The following is a 23,939-nucleotide window of genomic DNA, read 5'->3' on the forward strand; positions in this document are numbered from 1 at the left end:
ATGGACATAAACACTATCAGTCTTTTTGTATATAGCCATGTTGCACTAACCTACTTAAGTGACCAGCTCTGTGGTTACTGATTTCAATACATATATTGAGGATCAGGAAGCTATGAAACAATTTACAGTTAACTTGTGTTTCTTAATTGTATAAATAATAGTGTACATTCAGTGTGAATACTTATGGGACAGGGAAGAAACAACACATACATTTATAACGTTTCTATTGAAGTATACCTTTCACAGCACACATTTTAGAATGCTTGCTTATTCTGCTAGACTAGAGCATGGTGGCAGCCAGATTTTAAAAATAATCTTTCTTGCTTTGAACTAAGCGAGTGTCATTGCTCAGAGTTGTGAAGAGATGATTGGAATTTGATTTGGGATTCGTATTTTGGGACTGTGATTGGAATGGGATTTGTCGAGATGCATGCCTTTATAAGTCTCTCCTGGGGAATGTGTTTGCACATTGAGGAACTTGTAGCCAAGAACTTTAATCAATGGTCTGTTTTGATTGGTTGTTCCAATGCACAGCATGTCAGCATATCTTAACTAAAGCAGACACTCTGAGGCGACAGGGAAAAGGAAGACACTAATGATTCAAAAAAGGTAATTGGTTCCCTGGACCTAAATGAGACACATTTACAGTACAGAGGAGCAGGTTGCATGGGCCTGCAGTGATAAGATGTATAAACTGAAAAAAATTCTCCCGCTGGTTAGTCCTTCCCTTTGAGGAAATATATCGGAAAATTACAGTCTCAACTCTGCCATGGTTGTAAATCATGTGTCTGTGAAAATCTAATAAGGAAAAGTAATATAGAAAATTTAAAAGTGGCTTATTTTACATGAAGGATACAGTCATCTCAGAAATGTGTGGAGATTTGAATTTAATTATAAATTATTTAGCATATAATGTAATAGTTTCGTGCATGTGTGTGTGTGTGTTAGCAGGGGCAGGTTTGCTCTTTCCAGTCTATTTTTGTTGGAGTAGGTCTTAATCTGCTTTTCCAATTTCAAAATTCAATCTGCATTATTGTATTTTAAAGGTGAACAGAAAGCTATAATGACAAAGCAAATGTGTTTGCTTTGTCATTATAGCTCCTCTGTATTTTCAGTCACTGGAGACATTTTGGTAGGTGTATTATGGCTGTATCTTGTATTGTATGTCTCTTTGTTTTGGTATCAGTTATGAAGGGCACAGATGCTGCTGAGCCATGAAAATAATATTTACACTGGTTGTCTCATTATAGGACACCATAACATTTGCTGTCATTGAAGCTTTCCAAGAATAGGCCAACGCTGTGTTTGCAAAATAACTGTGTTAGGGACTAGGCCGGATTATATATCAAATTATCCCAATGAACCTTTCCCTGATATACCCCTTATATATCACTGTCATATATAATGGCTTATTCTCAGAATATTCTGTTAAAATGGGAAAATATGTTGGAACTAAAATCTACAGTCCTGCACTACATCATAATGTTGAAATATGCTGTTGAAATTTTATCAAGTCACACACTTGTTTAGTCAAATGAGTATGAGACACATTTATTGTCCATACACATCCCTTGTGATTATTGGATGATAGTTATGTACACCTTACCTTATCAGGTCATGTATTTGCAGTATGATACACGATATCAAAGAATCAAAAACAATATTGAAAGATAACCTGCTTCCACCTGTAATCTGTAGCCCTGATCTTAAAGCTTATGTTACCATTGTCATCCTGCTGTTATTTAGGACAACCAATTGGATTTCTGGCCTCATCCCAGCTCAGCAGCTGATATTTTTCCTTTTTCACCCACAACAAAAGTGCGTTATGTCTCATGACCATGTAAACAGGGTGAGGTTTTTGAAGGAGCTTTCAAAACAAAAGAACTGGAGTGAATCAGAAAAACCTGTTTATTACACATTAGTGTCTAATGAGCCAACCTCCAAACTCCAAACACCTGCCAGTGGACAACTCAAAAAAAGGGGCAGAGAATTTACTTTTAAACTGACAATTGTTCTGTTCCTGCTTTTGATTGTCCTTGAATGGCAGGCCTTCCAGTTCAAGTGAGACTTACTTAAATTTACTTAATTGTGTCCATTAGTATAACCTCGTATTATAATAAGAGCGTTAGTGTTAGAATGTATAACATGCATAACAAAAGCACTGGGGTTTACTAAATAATATGTAGTATTAAAGATTGGCTGAATATCAATTTAAGCTGTAAACCATTTTGTTTATTTTTAGCTAAAATGATTTCTTTTCAGCATATGAAGGCAACACTATTGTGCATGTAATTAGCTGAAAATGAATTAGCTGACAAGCTGGGGGAACCTGATTTAAATTGGCATTCTTGCTAATTGTGTAAAGCAATCAAAACAGGTTTAGGGGCAGCTAACAGGTGGCTAGTGCAATACTAGCCTTGGGCTGGTAATGATAGGATACAGTAGGAGCTAGGGCTGGTATTGCTAGTATAGGACCCAGATTCAGTTGGAGAACAACCATCCATCTTTGAAATAATTATCTTTGAATGGGTGTTACTTCTATTCATCATTTACACAGTAGCTGAACTGAGCTCATCATATCTCATCATGGACCAGTCGTAGTGCAGTTAGGTTGAAAATGGACTTTATTCATTGTTCAAATAAGGTCATGGTGTTTCTGAGCCGAACACAAAGTCATCCACCCTGTCAACCTATCACATGCCCTAGGGTGCAGAACCAGACAGGAATGCCACCTGTCCAGTCCTCAAAAAAGTTGGTCAGTGGCTATGAATTCTCAATATTTTGTCTCACCTTTGACAGCACATTTCTGTTTTAAGCATGCAATAATTAACTTCAACGTGTTGCTGAAAAGGTTGTAAAATGAACTCCAGGCAAAGATTCCAGATGGACAAACAAAGTACACATTAAACCAGTGGCATTCAACCTTTTTCAGATGAGTGGGTGTTGCATTGCATTTGATCCCCTTCCATTTTCAGCACATTGGGGTTCTTATTCATGCGCTCTCCCACATGAGTTATTTAATTCTCTGTACTGTCCCAAATGGGTTTATATACCCTAACCCTATCCTAAATGCTAACCCAACCCTAATCCTAATCCTAACCCTAACCTTAACCATAACCCAGGGGGAACCATTTCCCTTCAACATTGCAATTTTTCACTGCCCCACAGTTAGAAAACGGTTAGAAAAGGTTTATTTACCAATTCTTGGCACCTCCAATCAAACACTTTCCCTGAGTTTTTTTTTTCTGAAACCAGACAAAGGGCATTTTAGGCAGTAGCAAAGCCCAGCATTGGGTGGGAGGCAGGGCCTCATCTGCATGTTGCGCTGCCAGGGTGAGTGACTCTGCCAATCTCACAGCGAGTCCGCCCCGCCCCGCCCTGCCCCACCAGAAAGAGGCACTGGTCTGAACAGGCGAGGTCACTGCGGTGCTGCCTTCGTCTCCACAGCCACGTCTGCTGTGGCTTAGATGCCTGTGTGGCTCTCTTATTTCACAACAAGTCACACAGCCATTTGCTCCAAAGGCTCATGGGAGCCGCACTATGACTGATCACACTTTCATACCAGGCTTAAAACAAGATTGGTCACTTTACAAGACCTTAAAGAGAAGAAGAAGTGGTACTAGCAGCAGAGGTAGAAGAGGGAAGCAGAAAAGAGGAATAAACTGAAATGGCTGCTCTCTGTGGTATGCGCCAGGCGAACGATAAACATCCCTGAATGGCTGTGTCATTTTGAAGCAGGCCGTTTTGCAATCTGACCCTTAGTTAAGTATGACAACAGCAACACGCCATGTCTGCCACTAGCCAAGACATTCTTTCAAGGAATGCATGCACCCCCCAAACTCAACCTCAGCAGGATTTAATCTGAGCTTTCGATTTCCACGCCTCACCCCCACTCAAACCCACCCTCTATGCTGCAGAAACATTGCTGAGCTGACCTTGCTGGCATGCTATTTGCCACAAATGAAATCTAACCGGAGAACATGTAGTCAAAGATAACTTTCTAACTTTCTATTTAAAATAGAGAAAGGCACCTTCATGTTATGGAAAGGGAAACTCATTACTCATTACAGACAAAAACTCATTACTGTCCTGAACTACTGATGACAGCAGACAAGCCTTTTACATGAGAAGAGGAAACACTGAGGCCAGAATAATGCAATCCTCCAGCCAATGGCTATTCTTCGCAGCAAAAAACATAGTATAAAAGGAAAAATACATGTATTGGGCAATTTCCCTTATTCTTCTTAAATTTTATAACAGATAATGAAATAATAATGACAATGTGATAGAATAAACAGTGTGCATTGTTCCAGTAAAACAAACATCCCCTTTAGAAAGACACGTGGGCTTTAATGCACTAACAATAAATTTACAACCTCTCAGGGACGCAAAGCCCTCCATGCACAATATAAATTCATACATTATTCAGATTATCAATACAAATTCAATAGTTCAAATAAAAAGGACATGTCTACTGTAACATGTAAACAACACACTGGGACATGGTGATGTGTTAATAAAGGTATAAGCCAGTGTAAATAGCTTTTCATAGATTCAAGATAATGCCACATTGATCATTTTAGAGCTTTCTCTATGACGCTCCAATTTCCTTCTTGGCATAACAACCCTAGCGACCGCTCTTAAAGGTCCATTCAATGAATTCCTTTAAAATACATATCCTGGATTGACTCATATTTCCCCTCTGTTCTCACCAGTTATTTGCGAGCTCAGAAGATGCCACACTGCACAGAGAACCACATGGGGTGAAATAGCCTGATAACTGCATACTGATGAAAAGCACCATTTTCAGCCAATTGAAATACCATTGAAATTCCCATTGAAATAGAGGACAAATGCACACAATTGACAGCACAAATGACACTGCACTGTATATTTAGTAGGTGTGAATTTACAGAAAGTGTGAATGTATCTGTTGGAGAGGGCAGAGGCTGGCTGTTTGATATGGACATAGGAATATTAATTTTGTGCCATGTAGTCCAATGAATTTGGGCATTTCCAGACTGGAAAAATGCAGAGGCATACAGGCAAAGAAAATACTGAAAAATAAACAAATAATATTGAAAAGTAATTGTCATTCTTAGTTGTTTGTCCCAGAGATTTCTCCGGATACCCTAGAGATGTTTTATCATATGGTTTATTGCTACCGTTTTGTCTAATCTGGCGTGGCTGATCTTGAGGACCAGAGCAAGGGAACAATCTCATATTAAATGAAATCATATCATGATTGTATAAAAAGAGCGTAATGCTCCTGTACAAAAACACACCCATTGAACACTCACTCATGCTTGGCTGAATGAACTGCACAAATTAACATGGAAAAGACTACTACATGCCTATCCTAAATTGATCATTCAAAGCAATAATTAGTATCATCAACACAAATTGAATAGTTCTGAGCAAAAAACAAACCCCAGTCATCGTGTATTTTGTCCTCAGAGCAATAAACAGCTACATGGTGACCTGCTGATAAAGTTATACACCCGTAATCTCTATTGCTGGTATCTCTAACATTCTGCCTGGTAGCCTTGGGGTGTGCAGAGGGAAACACACTGTTTCCTTATTCTCTGGGTGACAATTCTGACCACTGAAGGCCCTTGAAATGAAGTCACATTGAAACCGGCCTAATCTTCCTTTACGGCTCATGCTTCCCGCGAAATCCCTCAGAATCGCTCTGGGTTGCACTTGTGTATACTGCACATGGAAGCAGATGTAGGTTACACCAGCCTCACTTGCAGTTACAGAGGTTATCACAGGGCAAATATGCAAATGGTTAATGGATAACCCAATTAGATTACCATTGATCCAAACTGCAGGAGTGTGTCAAGGTTGAAGAAAAGTTTTGTTTTGAGTCGGAGCTGATCCGCCTCCGATCCCCCCCAGCCCCCGAACACCTGTCTTGAGTTACACATTGACTGTAGGGGCTTGGGCCTCTCCTTTCTGCTGATGGCTTTCTGGTGCACATGAGCAGGGAGCTGGCACAGCGGCTATTAGGAACAAGGCTTTTTCAAGGACAAGCAGTCAGTGTCCCTTCACTGCGCCCTTGTCCCTGAGTTAAAATCTCTCAATGAAACATCAGGAAAAAAATACAATTCAAGCCAAGTGGTGGAATGAGCTCTTCACCAGTCAACACAAGGTCACTGTCCATCTTCTGGTGCAGACTGAAAACTCATACATTCAGACTGCATCTTGGCTCCACAAACTTGAACCTCACTTCCTCTACACTATTAACAGCTTGTGCTAAAACTTGTTTAAATGTAAGCAAGGTGTCCGCATTAGAGTCAACAGATTGGTGACAGCATAAACCTACGCTGCAGCAACGAAGATTTTGTGGCAAAAGAGGCTTGTGATGGTACAAGTGGTGCTTGAAAATGGTGATAGTACCATATACTTGCACTTCTTATGACAGCACTCACTGTGGCAATGTTTTCCACAATGGAGCTAATATTACAAGCATGGCATGAATTATTAATCTATATGGCCACAAAGCCAACCCTACTGAATATACTTTTGTAAGTTTTTCTGGATAAGAGCTCCTGCTCAATGAATAAATGTAAATGTAACAGCCAGAGTGCACTAACAAAGACAGTAATGGTTAAGATGGCTAAAGCTAAGGCATGCTTCACCATCACTGGCTGTCCCTGAGGTTGCAGCAGGTGGCTGACCACAAGCTGCCAGTTCTTTCCCAGCCTCTGTATGTTCCTCACTCTTTCCCTTCCATTCCCCTCCTCCTCTTTCTCCACTCCACACATCACTCTCTCACTCCCTCTCTTTCTGTAAATTCATCTCTTTCATTCCCCTATTTCTCTGCGTTTATTTCTCCTTTTGTTTCTCAATCTCTCTTGTTCCGTTTCCCCTGTATCCATCTCTCTTCTTCTTTCATACTGTCCCTCTCTCATTATCTCTGCATCTCTCCATCCCTCCCTCCTCTCTGTTTGCCATTCTCTCTCTCTTGTTCTGTCCGTCTCTATTTTCCTCTTCATCCATCTCTTTTTTCTTCCATTCTTTCCATTTTTTATTCCCTCTCTCATTTTCTTACAGCAATGTCCTGATTTTCTCTCTGTCTCTTTATGTTCTCACTCCCTCTTTTTCTCTTGAAATGAGTCATTGAAGCAGAGCTGATTCTAAGGACACTGACACTGTCCATACCAAACTTGAGCGTGCCCTTAATAAACTGCATAATAACCGGGCACAGCCAGCTCAGGCAGGCATTAAACAGGGCAGTCTCTATATCCATGAGGCAGCAGATCTTGTGTTGGCATAATGAGGCCCTCGCTTACAGGAGCAAGATGATGAAATGATGACGACAAGAATTTGTTTTTTGTTTCAGGGTTTATTTGTTTGTTTGTTGGAACTTCTCTTCCCAGACTTTCTTGGATGGTGGTTAAAGAAAGTGTGGTCAAAAGCCTCCCCTCTCCCTTGATCTCTCTCTCTCTCAGGTTCCTGCTATTGTTCAGCACCAGCTGTGGGTTCTGGCAGGTTGCCCCTTTCTCTCCACTCCAGTGCTGGGATAAACAGCCCAATCGGGGGGCTTGCGGTGGCTGGCCAGCTCCTGTCCCAGGGACAGGAGGTGTTGTAAAAGACCTCAGTGTCCTAGCTGAAGACACAAAAGCACACGGGTGTCAGACCCCTGTCACATGGGTGACCCGCTGTCACAAAGTGCTGTTGTAAGGCAGCAGACAAAAGCTAAAGTGTGAGGCGCATATGCTAACAGCCAGTCCCATGCATAAGGAAGACAACTCTTTGGTCTTTGCGCTAGTGTAACAGTCCCTACTGTGACAGAAGAGCAATCACATTTATCACTCTCGTTGTTCATAAACTGTGGGTGGATCATCAGGGCTGAGCCTTTGAACTATAAAGACTCTCACCCTACAACATTTCTCAGTATCTGCCCTGCCTTGTGGTACCCAGTGTACTTGTACATCGCAATCATCAACTGCTGTCTGATGTAAATCAGACGTGACTGTGACCTGTCTGGACTCTGAGATTATCTAACAAGTAGAAATTATTACACATGAAAGGAGGGGCTATCAAAGTTCAGTTGCACCAGTTCAATACGAAAACTAATGAATGTTACAAAGAACTGCAAACCCTTGGCTGTACTCTGAAATGTTATGATAGAGATGCAGAGGGTTTTCTTCTTGAATTTTTCCTCCTGTTTCATCTGATTGTTTTCTTTTTTTCATTTTTAATGATTTTTCATTTAATCTCAACCTTTTTATTTCAAAAGGTGCAAAAAGCTGCCATTTTCCCCAAACAGCGGAGGTTGAGGACTTTCCTTCTCTCTCACCTAGCATCTCCTGCTTTGTCTCCCGACGGGAAAGAGGGGTGAGCAGACGGCATGTCCTGCGCTCTTTCACCTCGACAGGAGCAGGTGGCAGGCAAGGACCTCCAGGAGATGGCATGGGCCTCTGTTCAGCTGCACTCTCCTCAATTCACATGATGCGAAAACAGGCTCACAGCACCTCATCTCCGAATGGCTTAATACCCTCCTCCCCCTCCCTTCCCTAGAATTCATCCTGTTTATTCATAGAGCTTTACATTGAATTACCAACATCACAGCATGCCATTTCTGTTCTTGCATAACACAAACTGACTGCTGTTGGGCGGAAGTTGGGCGCTAACAGTCATAACGGAGCTGGTGAACATCAGCTCGCAATAACAGAATGTCCTCAAGTGACTCTACCTGCACAGATTGGTGGTTGTGTGTGTGTGTGTGTGCAGTACATGTGTGAACCTGTGTGTGTGCGTGCGCATGTGCATGGTCCATATGAATATCTGAGTGTGCAATGTGTGTATGCATATATGTGAGTGAGTATGTGTGTGTGCATGTGTGAGCATGTGTATGTGGTAGTGTGTGTGAGTTAGTGAATTTGATTCTATGTGCACGCTCATCTGTGAATTTGTGTGCATGAGTGTGTGGGTTAGTGAGTTTATGAATTTGTACGTGAATGAGCTAGTTTGAGTGAGTCTGAGAGTAAGTATGTCTATATGGGTGTGTGTTTTAGTGAGTGACTGTGTGTTCCCCTGTATGTGTGTGTGCGAGTTAGTGATTTTGTGTATGAGTGAGGTAGAGCATGTATTTGTGTGCATGTGTGTAACTGTGAGAGTGAGTATGCCTGTATTTATGTGTGTGTGTGTGTGTGTGTGTGTGTGTGTGTGTGTGTGTGTGTGTGTGTGTGTTGGGCTCAGTCTGACACCTGTCTCCATTGTGCTGCTCTGCTTGGGTATTTGAGGTGGCCGGTGTTCCCACACAGCCGCCACTTCCTGTTTACAGCCCCATCGGAATGCCGTGGCAGCTGCGGATGCACCTCCAGGCCTGGGAAATGCCTCACAGCGTGCCGTGGAACACCTTCTGTTTAGGGAAACATGTCCATTAACACCACATGTATTAGCTGAAAAGTGCACAAGGACCATTAAGTACAGTGTAAATATAGGCTGTTTGATTAGTTTCTCCTCTAATGCTGGAGCTGAAAGAAACTTTCCGCAGCATGTGGAATCATGTGTGTGTGCATGATGGTGCAAATAATCCCAGGCAAATATGAGGAAAAACAGATGGGCGAAGCATCAAGCCAATCAGGGAGCATCCACCAATAGCATGTAGCTATGCAACTCTTCTTGCTTATCCAGAATGTCAAAGCTTGTTGCCTTTCCTCAAGGGTAAGGTCAGAGACCTTTCCTACCTGCTTATCCAGAATCAGGAGGCTTGTGTCTCTCTTTAAGGCTAAGATCAGAGATACATTTCCAGGCAGCGCTGGCCGACTGGTTCCATTTCCACTGCCGCCCCACATACTGATGCGGAACCCCTCTGCCTGTTTTCATTTCGATTGTTTCCATGCTGTTCTAGTTATTTACAAACACAGTCATAAATAGAGCATGAAGGAAACTGTGCTGTCATCGTTTCCCCAGTGCTGGCTGTGTGTGTGTGTGTGTATGTGTGTATGTGTGTGTGTGGTGTGTGCGTGTGCGTGTGTGTGTGTGTGTGTGTGCATGTGCGTGCCTGTGTCTGTGTCTCTGTGTATCAGTGCATACACCTGTGTGTTTATGTATAGATGTGCATGCATGCATGTGTGTACATGTGTGGGGGTGTGTGTATGTGTGATTGGCACATGCAGTATATGTGTCCACATGTATGTTTGTGCATTTGCGTGTGCATCTGAGACCGCTCGATTACCAGGACACACCGTTAACCCCAGTTGCTGGCAGGATGCCCCAGGCCCTGTCTGGCAGAGACCTCAATACTACTGGCCCCGCTGTCTGGCTGGTGAGAGCTTCACAGTCAGTGAGCACACATGAATAGGGATGCCAGCTTGCATAACGAACGGCTGTGAATACACTTTATCTCCCCTGAATACAAAGCTGCCAATGGAGAACCAACACACAGTGAGCTAACACAAAGCGCAGTTATGTGGAGATTAGATACATTTTAATCCAGGGATTTGGGGTACTGAGTAGCCAAGATGACCAGATGCAATACTATTTTTTGGAGGGGGGCATGATGTGGTCCTCTTTTTTTAACGCCCCACCTCAAGCCCTGAGACAATGACGTCATCCAACAAAGTGCAGCCAACGAGGGCACGACAGCACCAGACCATTAGTGGCATCAGGCCATAGTGAGGCCACGACTGTACCGAGTCTGACTTCCTGTAACAAATTTCCCCAGTGAGACAAGTACAGAACAGAGTGGAAAGAACTAGTCGAATGCTTTTTCAGGAAATGTACGCAAAACAAAAAGAGGAAGTGGGAACTTCTGATTCCCATCCAGAGTGCAGCAATACATAGTACTTCAGCAGTCGCTTAGTAGAAGTGGCCTGATTCAGTCTTGCTGTGCTGCAGTCTGACTTAAACTTGAATAGGGAAGTAGGCACGCAAGCGTTACTTTTTCTTGTTTGTTTCCAGCAAAGCACTGTTCATTCATTTCAGCGACCAAAAAAAAGTCTTTCTTAAGTAGCAAAGGAGAGAGTGACGCAGGCTTTTATATGTAACTTAAATTCAAGGACACTGCAAGGTCGTAGGACTGAGTCCAAGCCTGTCGTTTGTAAATATTGCAGTGAGTGGGAGTTTTTGAGAAGGCAAAGAACGTAATCACCTGAGAAGGGAACTGGACCCTAATCTCCCATTCCCTTCTGCAATGACGTTAGAGCATCAATGAAAGGTCAAGGCTCTTAGCAAGACTGGAAAGTCCTACTGAATCTCTGCCCATACAAAAATGAGATATTTTATAATATATTGAGACATATGTTGTTAAACCCAAGAAAATATTGCAAAATGTCTAAAATACATTAATGAAAAGCATAAATGTATTGCAATACACCACAATGGCAATAACTTACATATTTTATGAATTGATTGAGGTAAAATATATTCTCTAAACTATATTCTTAATATAAGATTTTTCTGTATGGGGAGGCTATTAGCCTAGGTGTAATCACTGCGATGTTTAGCAGTGCCTAAATCTATCATTCATAATTCTGCCTCTTACACAGTGCACACAGATGACGTGGAGGGACTGACAGTATGACAACTGGGTTTGAACCATCTTTCACTAAGGAGACTCACCCATTCACCACCCATCACCATGACAACGGAATGTCTCCATGGAAACGGAAAAAGGGAGTGTGTTGGCCACCTGTGAATGTTCCCTGGCGAGGGAACAAGAAAAAGGCCTATAATCCCTTTCCTCCCACTGAGTCCGTTTCTCTGGGCTCTTTTTGCAGATCGTTAATTAAACTTTGGGAAGGTGGAGAGCAGTCGCAAGGTGGGGCATTAACTTGAGTTGGGCTGCATAAGGAGGAGTGTTTCACAACTCGAGTCTCTGTAGATCAGTGGTGCAGTTTGTGTCTTGCCAAAATTACATGCCATCCCCCGCCATTGGGAGGACCTCAATTGCAAGATCACTTCATAAGACAAGGGCAAAATGCAGCCTCTGGAACAAGCTCTGTATCAGGAGAAAATACAGAGGGGTGCACTTGCAATCCACAGGGGGTACAATACGGTCATATCTAAAAAAAAAAAACGTAATAAATACTATATAGACAGGTCTGACTGGGGTGCAATGCACCCCTAAGCACCCCCATAGCACCAGCCCTGCTCTGGACCCCTTTACAAGGTTTGACACATTGTCTTTAGAAGTGTCTTGAGAGGGAATTTAGACTTTATGTTTTAATTGCGAAAACCTGAACTATGTTTACCACAGCATGAAAACAGCTGTCACCTCGTCTTCACAGACTGCAGGCAATTCCAGACCCCCTCCAAACGTCACTGCTCTTAGATCAGTGAGGACCAAAGGTTTACTTTAATTCCTGCATCTTCGGGTTGGTTTGTCACGACCTTCGATTCAAGCATCTGTCCTTACAATCCTTGTATTTCTGCATTCATGGTCTCGTTTGACCCGCTCATTGAAGACGTGCCGTTGCAGAAACTTTGGAGGCTTGCTGGTCATTTGCAATGCAAAATGGTCGACTTAAATACCTTTCACGTCGTGATAGCGTGCTGTTGTCTATATGGCTGTTGTTTGTATCCCAAATTTGAATGAACAATTAATTAAACATTAATTATTATTAATAATATGGTTTGGTGTAGTGAGTTATCGCTCTTCGCATACTGAATGTACTGTTATGCATTCGTTTCGTATCTGCTGACAGTCATTTGCTACTGTGCTGAGGGTGCTATACAGTAACGTTTGGGCGACTGTCCAAAATGTCTTCGGACGACTTTTGAAATGACCTACAGACATTGGTTACTGCGATTAATGTTGGCGCACTCTCCGTCAACATGGACATCCAATTCTAATGTCTAGTGCTATTACTCCCTCTTGTGGTCATACGTGATAATTACGTTTATGGCTTCGTTCCAACAACGACAGGGATTGGTAGGTTGGCCAGGGTTCCCCTGCTCCTCCGGCCAAAACACCGCGGGACCAACGAGGCACACAGATGGCGTCGTGTGGTTGCGCCTGTCCCCTGACGGCCTTTGCCTCATGGAGACCTGTGGCACCCGCAGACTGAAAAACAGCCGCGATATATAGGCGCTTTTCTGCAACGTGGGGTTGCACGCGCCTCCCCTATCGGTTGTACGAGGGTTGAGTCGTTGTTGTGGTGGTAACGAGCTTAAATGCATTGCTGGTAACTACCAAATTGGGTAGGTAATTGCGGAAAAAAGTTCCTTAAAAATTCTCCTGACAAAAAAAAACTTGAGTAATGATGGAAATTCCACAAGTGTGTGAAACTTCTTGCGACTTGATTCTCAAATCGGAAAAATATCATATGACAACGTACGGCCCACTGTAAAATAGCAAAATTATTATTATTTGTACTTGATCCAAAAAGTGCATTAACAAAATGTTAACCGTCTCTTCCTCTAAAGACTGGATTTTAACATTCAAACACTTCATAACACTGATGTGCGGGTTTTGCTTTGTTTTGAAGACGCGCGTGTGTTTATGGTAAGTCACTATTTTCGATTGTGGACCATGACACGCTGTTTTTCATGCCGAACTGGCCGTTTTGATTATTTTACTCATTCTTTTGTTTACAAATGACAAGTAAATGACGCTCTTTTAGAAATGCCATCCTCAAAGCTAACATCAGCATTATGTTTGCAAAATAAATTCGTAATGTTAATAACACTGCTGACCCTTCGTCTATGAACTATGCACATACAAGTAGACTAACTATATTACTCTAATATTTTATTTGAACTCATGCTGTTTTAAAATGACAAAACTAATGAAGATGTCCTTTGTAATTATATCATTGTATATGTACTCTCAGTGTATATGTACATATACAGTCAGTAACCACTTTATTAGGTACACCTGTACACCTGCTCGTTAATGCAAATATCTAATCAACCAATCATCTGGCAGCAACTCAATGCATAAAATCTCGAAGACATAGTCAAGAGGTTAAGTTGCTGTTCAGACCAAACATCAGAATGGGTAGGAAATCTGATTTAAGTGACTTTGACCGTGGGGTGACTGTTGGTGCCAGACAAGGAGGTTTGAGTAACTCAGAAACTGCTGATCTCCTGGGCTTTTCACACACAACAGTCTGTAGAGTGTATAGAGAATGGTGCAAAAAACAAAACATCCAGCCTGCAGCACTTCTGTGTGACAAAATGCCTTGTTAATGACAGAGGTCAGAGAATGGCGAGGCTGGTCCAAGCTGACAGGAAGGCGACAGTAACCCAAATAACCTCACATTACAGCAGTGCTATGCATAAAAGCATTTCTGAACATACAACACATTGAACATTAAGGTGGCTACAGCAGCAGAAGACCCCTCTGGGTACCACTCCTGTTCAGCTAAGAGCAGGAAACTGAGGCTACAGTGGGTACAGGCTCACTGAAACTGGACGATTGGAAAAACATCGCCTGGTCTGACAAATCTCAATTTCTGCTGTGACATGCAGATGGTAGGGTCAGAATTTGGCATAAACAACATGAATCCATGGATCCATCCTGCCTTGTGTCAACGGTTCAGACTGGAGTTGGTGGTGTAATGGTGTGGTGAACATTTTCTTGGCACACATTAGGCACCTTAATACCAATTGAGCATTGTTGAAATGCCACAGCCTACCTGAGTATTGTTGCTGACCATGTGCATCCCTTTATGACCATGGTCTACCCATCTTCTAATGGCTACTTCCAGCAGGATAACGTGCCATGTCACAAAGCACACATCATCTCAAACTGGTTCCAGGAACATGACAATGAGTTCAGTGTGCTCCAATGGCCTCCACAGTCACCAGATCTCAATCCAATAGAGCACCTTTGGGATGTGGTGGAACGGGACATTCACAGCATCAATGTGCAACCGACAAATCTACAGCAACTGCGTGATGCTATCATGTCAGCATGGAGCAGAATCTCTAAGGAATGTTTTCCTTGTTGAATCCATGCTACGAAGAATTCAGGCCGTTCTGGGGGCAAAGGGGGGTCCTACCCAGTATTAGAGAGTTGTACCTAATAAAGTGGTCACTGAGTGTACTACATTCATCATTTGTGATGAGCTGCTTTGAAGCAATGAGTTTGGTATGACACAAAGCACAGGTGAATGTTACATTTTTCACAATAGACATGAGTTTTTCCAGTGCAGTTTCTACTTACTTAGAAGTAAAACATGATTTAATTATACTTAATTTTACACTAAAAATAAATATTTCCTGCAAAAACACATTTTATTATCACAATGACAGGGATAACTTCATAATCTGGCCAGTTTATGCTAAATCTGTTGTGTGTCACATTTGTATCTGTTTAGACCTAATGTCCGTCTGGATGGACATTCAAATTTTAAAAAATCCTGTTTTCCATATTGCAGATATCATGAAATAAACCTGTATTCTGATCACTTTAACATGTCAAGATTACATTTAATTCAAAACTGCAAGGTCAGCATGAATATACATTAATATTTAAGATATGAAAAAGATTGTTACTCTTCCTCCTGTTGTGTCTACCTTCCATGCTTGTCTTCCGAGGTGCCTGATACTTTCCATTGGGAATATATAAGTAACAACTTGATTGGTTGGTTAGACTCTGCATTGTTGCTAGGCGGAAGTCAAAATGTGAAATGCTGCATTTTCATTTGATTAAGCTAAAAAAAAAAAACATGTTATGTCCATTACAGTGCACGCTGGGTCCGAAGTTGCTGGAATCAGAAAAAAAAACCCGGAACGGTTTGGCAAACCCTGAGATTCCCTGATTCCCGATACCAGGAAAATTGCACGAGTGCGCATATTCAAAATGCAATGCTTGGGGACAACGACGGTTTCAAATAACTAAAGGCTTTCAAAAAGTTGTGGGGGCAAAATGGGCCACGACAACAAGTGGTGGGGAATACCGACTTTCCGGTCTCCACCCAGCAGGCGCCCCGGTGGATCTTAAAAAGTACGATGTTGGAAAATTCCCGATATACGAGTTCTAATGTACACCAGCAGGTGGTGCTCAAGTGACAAACGTTCCATTCAGGTTCATTGAAAAGTTGTCCCTTTTTTAAGGAATCTGTCCAGTGTGCACGCTGTCAGCTCTGTCAGGATGTGGACTGCACCCACTTCTCATTGGTGTGAATTGGATTCTTTATTTTATGCTTTTTCGTGTCTGACCATAATTTAATTCAGTGGATCAGCCTTTTATGGTTTCATCAGACTGCCTCAAAACTGTACAGTAACTCAAGTATCTGATTTAATAATAAATCTCCCGTTCTGATTCAATACATTACTAATCCAGACACAGTGCTACTTAAGACCTTTGTCAAATATCTGCTTACAAACCTGATTTACGTAAAAGTAGGCATTTTCTTATTAATCGACACATAATCACAATATCCTTATATTTAACTCTCCTTGTTGTTGCTTTTGATTGCGTTCCTCTTCTGACTTAACTGTCTTTTCAAGATTTGATGCTATCGTTTATAAAGATGGCCGGTGGAAAAGACAGGCCCCTACTTCTCTGCTGTCACTAGTGGTTGTTTTTGTAAGAGAGCAGTGGTGATGCTATTTAAACCTTGGCAGTCTACAGACACCCCAGGTGCTGTGCTCTTGCTTTCTGTTATTTGTTGCTTTTGATTTCATTTGGTGTAGTTAAAAAAACTCACTTACAAATATGCAAGAGTGTCAAACGTGAAAAATTAGTATTTCTGAAAGAAAAAAACATGTTAGTTGCTGCAAAAAAGACAAGCACACAAACATTGCACAATTGAATATATATGTTTTATTGTATTCCAAAGGCATAATACATTAAAAAAGTATTTAATAAGGCAGGTTGTAAACTGGTTTGGTGCATTTGAAGTCAGTGACAACATCAGCATACATTATGGTGACAAAACAACAGTGAAAGGTGTTTTGACAATGCATGGATGTTAGCACGTACTGTATGCAATGAAACACAAAAGGCCTCCAGACAAAGTCATTTTCCAGGAATCACCAGACGTCACCCGACACTGCATTACGCAGAATTTCTCCTTGAAGGCTGAGGCAGTTATCACAGTTTCATACAGTACAGAGCACCTGTTCATGTGCACAGCACTTCACATGGCCCACAATGCACCAGGAACAAATTTAAAGGACAATAATGTTAATGAACTCAACCATGATCATCAGTAACTGAAGGCATAGAAGCAGAAAGGTTTTGCCGGTTTTTGTTCGTTCAGATTAATTTCTAACCATGAAATCACTTAGTGTGGGAGGCCCATGTCAATTTTCCAGCAGCTGGCCTGCAGCTCACAAGCCATAATCCTGGCATCCTTGATTGTGAGGCTAACTCTGATTTGTCGCATAGGAGCCTCAGCGCAAAACATCATCGTATTGTGCACACTGACAGACCTACGATCTGCAATGCCGACGAAAGAATGAACTAACGATGTTCATTATCCAGTGTACTTGGGTTCCAGATGCTGTGTCTTGCTGTTCTCTTGTGAACTGAACTCACAGTTCACGTCCTCTCCACAGCGGGGGACGGCATGCATTTTTGGCAAGACGCGCTAAGCGAGGGTCCAAACCACACCGCTGAAAGCGATCTTGCATATTTAGCATTAACACATCTGAAAAGGAAGGGTCATTTCAAATATCACTGTCATGCCCATTACATTTGAAAATTACGTTAGTTTGAGACATTACTGTGATGTTTGTCGATTATAACTGAAATGGTGAACGGTTCGACACACCGCTGTTAACCATGGTGTTACTGGAACAGTGACGTATTTTCCCGCAGGATCAAACCAGACATGATCTAATAACTGACGCCCCTCTAGACCAGTATAGATCACTGCGTGGGTACGGTGGGCGTCATCGGCCTACGCCTTCTTCCGGTTTGACCAGAGTTCTGCCAGACCTCAACACACTGTCCAGCAGAGACCATTTCTCTGCATGACTCCAGCCAAGCCGTACTGGGCAAAAGGAGGCTTCAGAAATGATTCAAACTGAAAATGGCACTCTGCGTGAAAGAAATCAAGCAAGCAATCAATGAGCAAAAGGACATTTCAGCAAAAAGTCAGATTAAAAAAAACTTTTGGTCACAAGGTCACAAGTTTCAGTGGCTAACGTATGTTATGAAATGAAGTAATACTAAGCGGACAATTCCTTCAGTGTCATCTTCTAACCCACTGCCGGAAAGTGAAACGCAATTACCGACCATAACTTCCCCTCTCCCTTTGATCAAAACGGGCTTGAATAACACAACTGACTATCAATCGGCATAGACAGGCATTATAGATACATTTAGTGGAAGCGACAGGGTAACTGTACATTGGCTGCATGAACGTCACCATGACACAGTAATGAAACATGGGCACAGTTGGGTGGTGCTTTATGTTACAGAAAAAGCTTACGTAATGAAAGTGTTGTTTCATGTTACAATGGCAAAAAAGCAAATGCATGTCAAATACCACACAAATGGAGCAGAGCTGACACCCTCCATTGTTAGTTAATATTATGGATGCTAATACTAATGAATGTGATGGTACTGTGCATCACAGTGATGCTATGAAGCTTAAGATACGTGCAACGGGCACCCCATGACAAAAGGGGCCTCCACTGACAGCATAAGGGGTTCAGGCGTATTTTTTCACAGTGGGACTGTCCAGGAATGGCTGACAGGGCATTTTCCTGGAATACAAAGAAACCCAGTAGACCGGCCAATCATGCGGAAAAAACGAACCAATCCTATTTTGCAGTTGGTGGAACGTGGTTTCTTTGAGTTTCAGAGGAGAGTCTCTTATGTTTCACAGCTGTTGGGTGCATTGGGCCAAGATGAGCCACTGTCCCTCTGAGGTGACATCCTGTTTTCTGGCAGCTTCTATTTCTCTTTAAAAAAGCATCTGGTAGCACCTTCTGGAGAGGTGTTCATTCTTGCCACAGAATGCAGCCTACTCCCATTATGAGGAGCACTTGGGTTGGGAAGTATATGGAACTTAGTGGCTTGTTGTATCTGGGGGTGAGGGTGGAGATGGGGGCTTGAAATAAGCAGAGATAAAGCAAGGAAGAGCCTAAAAGAACCTCCACGGCATCCCGGAGGCACCAGGTTTGGGTCTTTGTTCCAGCAAATCCCTTTGGTGATGCACGCGGAGCTAGGCCTGCTTAGACTGTCTTCCTGGCAGTAAGTACTCTCACTATGGAGCCCACTCCACCAGCTGATAGGGCCTGGAAGAAACAAGGTAGGAAACACATCATTAACATTTAAACTAGAGCTGCGGTTATTATCTGACAAGTATTTCCCAACTAGGGCTGCCCCCAACAAAAGATTTTCCTAGTCGACTAGTGGTTGTTAGTTCAAGCCATTAGTCGACTAGTTGTCGCACGTTTATGATATTAATTTAATTATTTAGATATATATATATATATACATATTTTTGGGGCATCAGAAAATGGTTTGAGTTCCAGGGCTGAGAAAGAATGTTATAAGTAACACTGTTAACACTGTGCTACCTTACAGAGAAATACAAAACTGTAATAATATATAAATATAAATTTTACAAGCGCACACAAGAAGCGAGCCACCTGTTAATGACAATGCTAACAGCAAAAGCGGTAATTATTCTGAATGTGTTGGAACAACCAGCAACAAAAGTGAACATTTTGTTAATTTATTTCAACACAGTATAACATAACTTATGAACTTGTAACACCAGCACAATAACTTATAAAACAAATGATAAGTAAAAAACAGAACATGAAGTTCAACATGCAAGCAAGGTAATTTAGCTGCCCCAGTCCCCATGAACACTTGGATAAGCCTAATAGCGCATATGACAATATATTAATTTAGCTGCGTATAGCCTTAACTTTGCAATTCGTTAATGTTAGGCCATTAATTATTTAGCATAATGGAATAACCTTTTCGCGCGTATGGTCACCGGTGTGATTAGCCGTTTAGCATGTATGCTAAAACCGGTGTGATTAGAACACTAGATTGGAAAAATTCTAGCTAATTTTAGCTTTGAGGAAACAGCGATTTAACATTAAAAAATATAGCAAATGCTAACTGAAATAACAATAGTAACGAACCATATAACGTAACACGCACACTACACAGCATTAGGCTACTTCAGGGAGATCCAGGACGAAAGTAACACTTTTCAGATAAACGTCATTTTAAAAGATAACGTTACAGACAGAAACTAATTTTCGTTGTGATCAACAACTCACATGTGCGTTCTATCAATACCAGTTCTATCAATACCAGTTTTTGTACTATTTTGTACAAATGTGGAATGACTTTGGTATAAAAGTATAAGAAGTATCGTTGTTACTGTAGAGGGACAAAAGAAACAGTTACAATCCTCCCGAAAATGACTCCTGACAGTTAAACCTGACTTGCCTCTAAACTGAAAAAGTCTGACATGGCAAACTTCAGGGTGTGTTAAAGTAGTGGAAGAGTGACATACCAGTATAAAGTATACATACAACACATATGAATGGCTCTTACAGGTAAGTAGCAGGACTTGGAGCTCAAAGGTTGTTGCCACTGTTGTTGTACCCTTTGGCAAAACTGCCTCAGTGAATATCCAGCTGTCTAAATGTAAAACTGTAAGCAAGTAAGTTGCACCGGATAAGAGTGTCTGCTACAAACATAATTTAATGTGTTCCCATGTCATTTCCCCCCCTGCAGATACTGTGCACTTGACTATCACAACACACTACCATCACTTGTTTTTTGACCAACCAAACTTCATACAGCTGCAGGCCAGCTTGCTGATTGGCTGTCCTTGGCTTTGAGCACTGCAATGAGCCCCTGGTCGTTGGCTGCAGCGTGCACTTACCTTCTCATGCCACTGCAGCAGAACAGCACTGCTGTTGTCTGAGGGCTTCTCAAAGCCCTTGTAGATGTACTTCATGAGGAGGTCCACACCGTTCTTGTCCAGTGACTGCACTGCCTTCTCTATGTCACTGCTCTTGAACGAGCTGAGGACCTTTAGCACCAAGCCCTCTGCTCGGTCCTACCCAATAAGACACAAACAGGATTGCTGTACAACTTGTGAGGAATGCTGTCCCCTAGAGGTTAACAAAGATTTGTCCCTGAAATGTACAGCAAAGTACCTGCATCTTCACTAAATGTAACTAAAAGGCAAATACAAATGTAATTATGAGCATGCTGCTAAAACAAATGATGGTATGACACTTAAAAAGCTGACTTCATCCAAGGATTAATTTTTATTGGATAGAAGCCATATTTTCCAAAGTCTCATTTGAACAGAAGGACTAGATGGACAGCAGAACACAAAATCAATATATTTTGCTGTATACAGGCTCTCAAGCAGGGGTTTTTTGCTCAGCATATCTTACTTGTCACTGGCACGCACAAGTTGCAGCCCATGCCACAAACTGCATTATATAATTACAACTACGCAGGCAGGTATGTACTAAGCACAGGAGACCTGGTTACCTTAACATTCTGGTTCTTTGTGTTGATTGGTGGGTTCTTCAACACAGCTTGGAGAGCGTTCATCATGTTCCCTTTGCAAAAGATGCGTTAAGGGAAACACTGCCGTGTGGAAACAAAACATATTCAAGGACACATTCCAACAATTGAACTGAGATAATTGGAAGGCTGTTGATAATGCATCAGATGTCAGTAACTCAGGACAAAGCTGCACATGGATTAGCCTTCAGGGACAAATATTTAGGTGTTCATTTGGTATTCCCCTAAGAAATATCCTTGCTACCATTATTTCACATTTATATATCAATAGGAGTTTGGCGTTATTTTAAATATGACACCCTTTTCATATGGACTAGTTATTAAGTGTTTAGTGGCTGTGTACACAGCCTATCAAATAATTGCTTTGTAAATGTTGGGCATATCCCGCTAAATACTATTCCAACTAGTTTTTGTTCATTTTAAGAGAACAGTCCTTTGCAGCTTTGGGGTTTCGCTTTTAGGTTAGTAGGTTAAAAGCACGACTTCAACCGCAGTGCTGCTAAAACCGGAAGTAGTCTCGAAAATAACTGAAAGAATGACGGAAGTATGATATGGTATTCATACTTAACCAAATCCCCATTCAAAACTTCGACAAATAAATCTGTCAAAATCATAGGGTGTCCATGGTAAAACTGTCCTTGGAATGCAATTAATGTAAGCCCACAGCAGTCATTCCTGTGAAACAACTCCCACAAAAATTCCAGGAATGTGAGAGAATGTGTTTTAATTGCTGACATGTCAAAACACAGCAAGCGAACAGCCCTGCGAACTACCTGTTTCTCTTGCTTCGGGTGTCTGGTTGCTTGAAATTGCCTGAAACATGAGAACAGCAATTTTTAAAAGTGCTATTAGCTAACATTACAATGAAAAGAGATGGTAATTGTTCGATTTGCTACCAGTATTTCCTCTGAGATATCCAGCTATTCGCTAGACAGCGTTACACACTACAAATCGTATTTTTCCACAGATATGGAAGTGTGAAATTGCGTTATTGTTCTGGGTAAAAATCACACTTTCACGAAAATTGTACCACGATGCCAAAATCTAGCTAGCTTGCTAGCTCTAACATTGTTTCCGATTAATTTGTGTTTATGGTGTTCCTAGCTCGCTACCTATGCATTCTGCTTGTTGGCGGATAGAAAATGCATACTGTAATTTCGCTCACTGGTGTCAGCTAGCGAGCAAACTACCTAGGTAGCCAGGTATAATCATCAGTGTATTCTGCTGTAAGTGCCGCGCACGCATGTCACCATTTTCAGCTACTAGATAAAAACAATCTGAGTGATGCTGGCAAAGAGAGAATGAATGAAACACCCTGGTTTGCACCACACCCTTGTCTTGCACGAAAAACATTAAAATTGCTGTCTCCATGAAAATGGGTTTCAGGCACATTCGATAGTAATCCAGCTATAACTGACAACTTGTACAAACAAAGCATACTGACAATAAATTAGACTTCAGTCGTTAACTTATGCTACTATTAAAGGATATTGTCTTATCAGCGAGTCCACTTCCGCCTCATCCGGACCGATTTGGTTTTCCCCGCCGTCCTCCTCGTCGACAAACTTATTCTCATCGTATTCGTCAACATCAACCTTCCTGAAACGATCGGACACGGTGTTCTTCGACATTATGCGGGACGTTCAAGGAAAATCCCTGTATTATCCTGAAAACAGAGCCCTCGGTTGAATGAACCCGGTGCTTTTGCAAATTTATTTCAAGGAGTCCCCACTTCCTCCCTCTCCCGACAGCTTCGTCTTTACTTCCGTAAAAGAGCGCCCCTGGTGGTGAGTCCTATGATTCCGACACCCCTCCTCTATTCCATTCACTGGTGAGCGTGAACGTTTACACTTTGGGGCAGTCCTCACTCCCTCCGTGTCTAACAAAAACGACATTCTATGCCATGACAGAATTGCTTAGGAGGAAAAGCGCTGCGCAATAAATTTATCTGTTTGGTTACTGGCGCCTGCAAACATATTAAGACAATCTCAACAAGCAATCATTAATGGCCAATTATTAGCCTGCAAGCCATCACTTCATTACCATCCATTGCTACTAGCAGGATAAAGTTGTGATTTCTTTTATCCAAAGGAGGTTTACATGTACGGTTGCCAATGTGTGTGTGTGTGTGTGTGTGTGGGGGGGTGTGGGGGGGGGGGGGGGGGGGGGGGGGATGATGGACTGAGGAGCTGCGACTACTGAAGACCTATAACAAATATAACGGGTCTTACACCTGCATTACCCTTCAGTAGACTTACTGTATCTATGTACTGTATCTAAAGATAACATAAAAAGCCCACATACTTGTGAGAAGTCCTTATCCATAACATACAGTATATAATCACATCAAGGAAACTGCAATGGCTTCAACCATTTACCAGACATGTATCTATAGGCCTATGTATTAAGATAAGCAAACACACAAACCTGTATTTGATCAGTTCTGTATTTTTCAGCGATAGGAATACATGTGTAACAGATTATCATTCAAGAATTTTATTTG

The 23,939-nt window shown here is 41.8% G+C and overlaps 1 protein-coding gene across 1 annotated transcript; it reads right to left on the minus strand.

The window, feature by feature from the left end:
- Window positions 1-16,783: 16,783 nt before the first annotated feature.
- On the minus strand, window positions 16,784-23,186 carry arpc5a (actin related protein 2/3 complex, subunit 5A). Its single transcript, XM_036554156.1, has 4 exons — window positions 22,928-23,186; window positions 21,401-21,473; window positions 20,778-20,954; window positions 16,784-19,158 (listed from the first exon to the last, which is right to left on the minus strand). Exons 1-4 carry the CDS (start codon window positions 23,065-23,067, stop codon window positions 19,096-19,098), a joined length of 453 nt encoding a protein of 150 aa, XP_036410049.1. The 5' UTR covers window positions 23,068-23,186; the 3' UTR covers window positions 16,784-19,095.
- Window positions 23,187-23,939: the final 753 nt, after the last annotated feature.

Source organism: Megalops cyprinoides, chromosome 20 (assembly GCF_013368585.1).
Source record: "Megalops cyprinoides isolate fMegCyp1 chromosome 20, fMegCyp1.pri, whole genome shotgun sequence".
NCBI classification, from domain to species: domain Eukaryota; kingdom Metazoa; phylum Chordata; class Actinopteri; order Elopiformes; family Megalopidae; genus Megalops; species Megalops cyprinoides.